Source organism: Copadichromis virginalis, linkage group LG18 (assembly GCF_057382275.1).
Source record: "Copadichromis virginalis isolate Kocher_CV1m ecotype Utaka linkage group LG18, C_Virginalis_male_GT1.1, whole genome shotgun sequence".
Lineage (NCBI taxonomy): Eukaryota > Metazoa > Chordata > Actinopteri > Cichliformes > Cichlidae > Copadichromis > Copadichromis virginalis.
Genome location: NC_140635.1, coordinates 28,436,751 through 28,444,832, shown reverse-complemented (window position 1 = coordinate 28,444,832; position 8,082 = coordinate 28,436,751). Strand labels below are relative to the sequence as shown.

General features: G+C 40.1%; 1 protein-coding gene across 2 annotated transcripts; it reads left to right on the top strand.

Annotated features, from left to right (window-relative positions):
- Positions 1-478: 478 nt before the first annotated feature.
- LOC146688176 (acyl-CoA-binding domain-containing protein 5-like) lies at positions 479-7,801 on the top strand. 2 transcript variants are annotated; one of them, XM_085439461.1, is made up of 14 exons: positions 479-589; positions 853-974; positions 1,291-1,414; positions 1,623-1,695; positions 1,967-2,111; positions 2,863-2,901; positions 3,249-3,449; positions 4,500-4,709; positions 4,912-5,006; positions 5,110-5,290; positions 5,437-5,648; positions 5,855-5,905; positions 6,716-6,831; positions 6,945-7,801. In XM_085439461.1, the coding sequence occupies exons 2-14, from the start codon at positions 869-871 to the stop codon at positions 6,955-6,957; spliced, it is 1,566 nt and encodes a 521-aa protein (XP_085295587.1). In that variant the 5' UTR covers positions 479-589; positions 853-868; the 3' UTR covers positions 6,958-7,801. The 2 variants fall into 2 exon arrangements, with proteins under 2 accessions (XP_085295587.1, XP_085295588.1); XM_085439462.1 differs by lacking the exons at positions 2,863-2,901; positions 3,249-3,449 and having other exon boundaries at positions 480-589.
- The last annotated feature ends 281 nt before the right edge of the window (positions 7,802-8,082 follow it).

Sequence of the window (8,082 nt, the reverse complement as noted above, 5' to 3'; positions counted from 1 at the left end):
ATATTTTGTTTATACATCACCATTATCAACCCATTTTGCAACATTAACATCCATCAAACACTAATTTAAAAACAGGCCTATGAAAAATATAGAAATATTTTTATCTGGAGCACATAAAAATAAAAATATATAGCTTAAATTCTACAAGACAGTCTGGGAATAGGCGCTATAAAACTCTAATCTGATGTGTTTACAAAATAACAGAACGTGTCTTATTGAATCATCAGCATTGACAATATCCTTTATAGGTTTAGTTTAATTTTAAGAAAAGAGAAAGAGAACTATTTTCTTTTGCTGCCTGGACAAAAAAGAGACCTAGACGCAGATTCCTACATTTCCCACTCACCACTTCGGTTTAAAGCTCCGCTCAGAGAGGTTTGTGGGATTTGAATGCTTAAGCGTTGAGATGTGCACTACTATCTGCAGTTTTTTTTACTGAATAAAACTACATCACCCAGACGTGTTTAAGGCTCAAACGTTGCGTGTTTGGCTCATCCTTGACCGGAGCAGATTGGCTTTTTTGCTGCATATTGCAGACAGACACCGGGCTAATGAAATAATTATCTTACCGGCCAATGTGAACTTGATGGTGAGTGAGCAAATGAACCACAGAAAAAATGCATTTCACTCGGAGAATATAGTCTGTTATCGCTGAACGAAAAAAAACGACGAGGGTAATTTTATAGAACAATTTCATCTCAAAATCCCAGATTAGAGAGAAAGCAGCTGGCCTTTTACAAATACAGGACAGGTGCCAGCAAGGTGCAGTGGTGAACAAACTGTGTCACCCCCTCCCTTCAGCTCTTTCTGATTTTTTTTTTTTTCATTAATTGCTTCAATTTCTTGCTCAAGATGTGAGGACTCCTTCATGTCATCCTTCAGTGGACTCGGCATGGCGCAGGAGGAGGACAAGCACAGCCTGGAGGCGAAATTTGCTGCGGCAGTTAAAGTGGTCCGGAGTTTGCCCGAAGAAGGTGATGACTTATTAAAATCTGCCATAGAGCCCGTGTGGGAAAATAAGTAGAAAATGGTTGAACTCGAGTGCTCAATGATCAGCTGTGGAGTGTAAAATCTGTCCTCACTGGGCTTGTTTGTTCCCTCTGTGTGATTGACCTACATGTGTTGCACTTAAGAGCTGTCACTCACACTTGGCTGACCCCAAAGCTGCTACAGGGATGAGAGCTGATTAACCGAATCAGACACTTCATGCATCTTTGCCACATTGTGTGTTACTGGTTTACTGCACACAAAGCCTGAGCTTGCCTTTCTGTTGTTTCCTTATTTTTTTAGGTACTTTTCAGCCATCTGATGACATGATGCTGATGTTCTACAGTTACCATAAGCAGGCCACTATGGGGCCGTGCAACATTTCCAGACCAACCGGCTTCTGGGACACCCATGGAAAAGCTAAATGGTATATGCATTTCTAATATGGACCCATAATACCCCAACTAGTTTTTACTATCGGGGTCCCTCCCCTGTGGCACGTATGGCCACTGCATGGCTATTTTACTATGGAGCCAAATGCACTTAGTTCTCCCCCGTATACTGTTGCACAAACACAGAAAATACTTCAACTTCACAGCCTCAGTTGATTTTGAACTATGACTTTGTGTTCTCAGGGATGCATGGAGCTCTTTAGGAAATATGACAAAGGAGGAAGCCATGAAGAGTTATATTGAGAACATCCAGCTGGTAAGTCCTTTCAGGCAAAACTGGGGCTGAATAGAAGCAGCACGCAGAATAATAAACACTCGTGGCATCATGCTTTGAATAAATGACTTGGCGTGCTCAGAAAAGCGCGGGCATTTAGTCGAGGGATGTGTTAAACAACTCTTCTCTTGCAAAATGTAAAGTATCTTATTGGCACTGTTGTTTGCCTCAACTTGCATGCATTTGTACCATAATGCTCCCGAATCAAAAGAGCCTTTCTGTTGATTTATCAAATTTGTATGTGTGTTTTCAGATTCTGGAGACTGTGCCAATTTCAGAAGATGTGTCTGACCTGGTACAGATGCTGGGAAATTTCTACACAGAGGTAGAGGGAGAGGAGGCTGAAGAAAATGAGGTGGACAGGAGACCCTTCACCAGGCCCTTTGCACAACATGCGGGTAAAGCAAGCCTGGAAACATGCCTATGGAGTATTCTCAAGTTGTCGTGTTTCTGATCAGTATGGTGTCATGACATGACGGCATTCCATCTCAATTCATCAAATTTTGCAAAATAAATAAATTCAGTCAAATTTCGTTATCTAGAAAACTAGTTGAGCTGGATCCTTCACATCTTTAAGGTAAGTGTCTGGTTTGGCGGCTCCGTGACTGTGGACTATCAATTAAAGTTCATATAAAGTGATGGATGCTTGCAGTCCCTAAAATGTTTGGCTGTCGGCCTCTGACAGCAGATTTGGAGGCCTGTAGAAACCAACGTTTTGCATATATTAGGCATATATTTAGTTTACAGCTTCTCATACACACACACTTGATTTTCTTTAAAACAAGAGCTTTCACAGAGATTAAATCTAAATACATTTTCATCCAACTTCAATGTGATATGTACTGAAAGCCAAATAACGAACAAGTTTCTGTTAATGTCATATCGAAAATTTGTGATGGTGCTCTCTCTCATTTTCCCAGTATTGATTTTGAAACACTCATCTATCTGCTAAACATTGTAATGACCCTGTTGCTAAGTGACTGTAAATGTTTTGAGGGGTTTCGTGTGGCTTTTAGTCCACATGTGAAGGCACGTCAAAGGAAATGAAAACACAGTAGCCTGCAGGTGATAGCAGCGCTGCTCAGATGGGGTGATATGGTGATCTTTTTTTTTCTTAATGCATGTCTTACATGTTTTTTTTATCCCTAGATGAGCTGGTTAAACCTTTTAAGAAGCCAACAATGGAAGGCAAGTCCTTGGTGTTTGCGATGGCTGTAGACTTGATAGAGTTTTTTAGTTTAGTTACGTTGCTTTCATTGCTGTTGCAGCTGAGTGAAAATCGTCTCTGCATTAAGCTGTATGAGCTGTAAAAAAATAAAAAATTAGAGCAGATTTTCTTGTGCTTTTTTGTCATGTCTAGTATGTGCTGTGGTAAGGCGTGTTGGTCTGTTGGCTCGCATTGTGGCGTTGTTACAGTGTGCAGACCCCGTGAAGTGATGTCAAGTTTCCTGTGTGGCTTTTCTGTTGTGCAGATTTTTGCTGTGCATCTATATGCAATTTTTGAATTAATCAACAGCATTTCCCTCACTGTTCAGGGTATGGGGATCTGTGGGATGATATTCAGAACCTCCACGAAAACGAAAACGACAACAGTGCTCGAGACTTGAGTGTCAGTAGCGAGGAGAATAGTGGCGTGGAGAGAAATGAGGGAAGTAGTGAATGGAGGAGAAGTGAGGAAGAGGAAAATGGGGATGAAGGACACAATGCGGACCATGAAGACAAGGAGGAGGAAAGAGGTACAGTGTAGTTTGGGTCATGGGCTGACAGAGGTGCTGGTTTGTGTTGTTGTAGAGGCAACATACAGCCAAATAATTGCTTCTCTCCTAACTTTCCTTATTTGTTTGCCTGTTTTAATGAGTTTAGCAGGAAATCAGTGCAGCTATTAAGTCTGCTCTTTGGGATCCCATAAACCCTTTTTGCCAAGTATTAGATAAGACCATTAGCTGAGATTTTTTGGGAATTTTTTCCCCCTTTTCTTTCCAGGAAAAATACAAAAAAAATCATGAAATGTTGAATATTTAAAGGATGCAAGACACACGTGGATGGGATTTTTCCAGTTCCATATTTTTAGTTTTAAACTCAAGACGACTAGGTTATAATAGCTTTGCACGATTCACAGATCTACATAATATTTATTGCGTGCCTCGGTGTAACCCTCAGTCTGAAACCATTATATCTCCCATCCCCTTCACTGTAAGTCAACGTTTTCTGATTGGCTGCCCCTCATAAACACCATGAAGTGAGCGGAGGTTTGTACTGATCATATTAAGACATTTTTGGTGTTAATATGATTACCCACCATTGTCACAGTAGGTATATATGTGGGCCGATCGTGGCTCAAGAGTTGGCAGTTCGTCTTGTAATTGGAAGGTTGCCGGTTTGAGCCCCGGCTCGGACAGTCTCGATCGTTGTGTCCTTGGGAAAGTAACTTCACCTACCGCCTACTGGTGATGGCCGGAGGGGCCGATGGCACGATATGGCAGCCTCACCTCTGTCAGTCTGCCCCAGGGCAGCTGTGGCTACAACTGTAGCTTGCCTTCACACTTTGGGGTCCTTAGGGATTAGTAAAGCGCTGTACAAATACAGGCCACCGGCCAGGCCATTCACCAGTGGAATTGTAAAGCGCTTTGAGGGTCCCGAAAAGCGCTATATAAATGCAATCCATTATTATTACATATCACAGAAAATAAGGAAAAACGTATAAATAATACACAGCATTTCTATCAGATAAAGAAAAAGTATTTTCATAATTCTTTCCCATAGTCCATGTCTTTGTGTTATGTCAGACTGGAGTCCTGACCCACGGCTGTTAATGGTGGAGGACAAGAGGTGGAGGTTGTCTGACACTAAAGGCTCCTGCAGCAGTGTGGAGCCCAGTGTGTCCTCCTTCACCAACAGCTCCCTCAACAGCGATGTGGAGGAGGAAGAGCTGGCATGTACCTTAGAGCCCAGTGTACAGTATAACCCATACATGCATGTTAATGGACATCTGACTGGTAAGATTACATAGAAATGCTAACATTCTGTATTGGATTGCATGCTGGATATGGAAAACCAAAATATCTGATAAGACATCATCTGTAAATTGCTGTCAAATTGTACAGTATAGTTCTCTTTAGCCTGTAATTTAAAAATGTAGGTTTTAAGCACAATTTACAATGCTGGACATGCTCTTCTCTTTCTTTTTTTGTGCCTTAGATCATAACGATGCTATTCTTGAGAAGAACCACCGATCCACTGACTCAGATAATGAAGAGTTCTGTGACTCCATGGAGCACCTAGCCACGGATGAGGTGTGGTGCGAAACATGCTTTCCAAATAAAAATAGTCCATCGCATGAGCTATTCATATTTCGTCCATACAAAGTGTGATGATGCTCTTCATTTTCCTGCTAAGCGGCTGTCCACGTCCAAAGGCCTCTCACAGGGATCAGGAGCTGGCTCGATGAAGCAAAGGGATGTCTGGTTTGAGAGCAACACCACCCTGATAGATGGAGAAGATCATGTCCTCACAGGAGATGTTAAAGAAGGGATTAGTCCAAGAAAACACAACAGCTCCTTGTCAAGAACAGGGAGAGGTGAGATTACTGCAGATGATGCTGAATCCCCGATTTAGCAGTCTCTCACAATGTATTCCCCCGTTTATTCTCCTGAGCATTTAAATAAATGAGATACCCTCCCTACCATTCCATAAAGTCTGTATGTATTCTGGTTCTCCTTCCAGGTTCTCAGTTACCGAGGGCTACCTGCAGCGCTGAGCCATGTGTGAGCGTAAATGCCACCTGCTGCTGTGTGTCACTGAGCAGACTGCATCCTGGCAGTGTTACCAGGGGAAGCATCAATGAGCAAATAGCCACTGCTCTGCTGAGACTGCAGTGTGACATGGCCAATGTGCTGTACAGGCTGCATGCTCTGGAGGAGCTGACCAAGTCACAGGTGAACAACCAGACATGTGGCCACTTGTTTAGGTGCAATTAAGGAACTTTTTGTCACAGTTTTTCTCTTTTTTAAGTCATAAAAAATTAAATTAAAATCGACAAATTCTAAATTGATTTTATTTTCATTCCCTTCAAGACAATCACTGATTCTAAGGATGTTTTCTTTAACATTTTTTTTAATTTTCATGTTTTCTTTTCTTTCAGTCAAGATCATCTTTGCCAAGGCGGGGGGACTCTGTAACTGTACCAAGACAGGTGCTCATTAAAAAGCTCTTTTGCTCTCAGCTATGAAGCATGACCTGTTATTATACTCTCCCTGAAGAGTGGTTTGTTTGCCTGTCTGTTTGTTTGTTAGCACTCTAGCATCCATAGTTTTCAGCATATCATGTTCAAATTTTGTGTGACAGTCGATAGCAGTAACAGCTCGAGCTGATTTAATTTTGGTGAAAATCAGGTCAAGCTCAAAGTCACACAAAATGTGAAAATCAGTAAAAACTTTATATTACCTGCATTGTTTTAATAAATCATCTTCAAACTTCACAACAATATACGAGGCCTTGAGGACATGAGTACCTCGGTTTGCTAAACATTTGACCTTAGCCTTCGTTGTTAGTGCCCGTGGTTAAAGTTAACGTTGAATAAAACAATTCAGTAAACCATAGTGAGTAATATATGATATGAAGGTGAATGGACAGAGCTGTACAGCACTTTTTGTTTTTTTCAATACAGTGCCCTACGACCTCACAATGATGCCAGAAAGTTTCACACATGTGAATATATCATAATATCTCAAGTTTTCACAGTCCACAGAAATCAAAGATTTCAGCCAATTCTGTGCAAAGATAATAAAATACGCAATTTCAAGGTCATAGGTCAAAGGTCAGAGATCAGTGTGTTGTCATAAAAACCTGCTGATGTCACTATGTTGTATTAAAACAGTGTTTTAGCAGTCCTTGTGCTCTCTGAACTGTTTCAAAGTGGAAGTTAGAGGCTTTTTTCAGTTCCACTGGGAAATCAGAGTGCCTTTATCCCTCTTGTTTTTTTATTTCTGATTTTTCTTTTAAGTTCCTGAGACCATCGTGGTGGCCTTGTGACTTCTCCCCACTCACAGTCGTGTTCACCGCACTCTGGCCTCTTATCACCCACTGGCTTGTCCACCTTTACTTACAACGAAAGAGAAGGTGAGAAAAAGTCTCTTGGAGATAATTTGGGTTTGTTGTGAGGGATGACTCTTCTTGTTTTATGACCACAATGAAACACAACTAAAATTCAGTTTCTGCTTTTCTCCTCACAGCAACATACCGTGAATTGTCTATTACTACTACTGGCAACTATCAACATCGATCAAAGAAGATGAACTGTGGATGAAAACGATGCACTTTTTGGGGGTTTTGTGGCTTTCTTGAGCTAAAATCAGATGCAGAGTGCAATGAGGCATCGGTAGAAATTTAAAAGGCTGTTTTAGATGAACGGATGGTTGGAAACTTGGCGATGTAGTGTAGCGTTTTAACTTGAAGCAGACTTTTGAGGTATTTAAGAAAAGGGTTTGATTTATGCATCACCAGTGCTGGCCCAGTTTCTTTGCTCCAGTTAGTCTGTCATGAGGTGGTGATCTTATATATGACGAGGAGATTTCCAGAACCTTTGCATAACTTGTGAAGTTAATTCACGGTTCATTGTCATGCAATAGCTGTAGACTTCAAGCGATAAAGAGTTTTAGAGATTCTCATTCCCAGTTATTTATTGTACATTTTATATTTTAATTCGTTTTCCCCCTCAAACTAGAGTGTTCCATTACATGTACTGTAATGTAATTACAAGGACATTGGTCTTTTATATGTGTTGTCTTGAATAGATACATATTTTAGGAGAGTTTCTTTTAAAGTCAAAAACACACTTGATGTGAGAAACATTATTATTTTTGTGTCAGACTATTTATTTTATAGCTTTACTGCTATAGTAACCAAAAAACAAAAAAACAACTGAGAAGAGTGCAGACAGTCCACATATCTATATAAACATTCTTGTTTCTTGCCAGTTTTAAGTAGACAATGAAGAATACTGTTTGGTTTACGTAAGGATAATGCTTACAGTTGTAAAATATGAGCATATGAAGCACATTGCAAATGTAATAAAGACATTCTTAGAACAATCAAATTTTTAATGATGTTGATGCTTATTTGAGAGGCTGTGAGTTTTTTCCAAGAGTGTTTTCTTATTTCTATTTATCAGGGTGAGTAGTTACTAAAATATTTTTGTATTTTTCTGTAGCGGTTAATCCACCAGAATGTGCAAGCTATTTAAAAAAAAAAAAAAAGCTGAAATATGTTATTGTTATTATCCACGAATTTTCAAAATTACTTTTTTACAAAAGCTGAAAAACCCCGTAAAGTGCGTTTACTTTTATGCGTATTACTATTATGTCTTTTGTT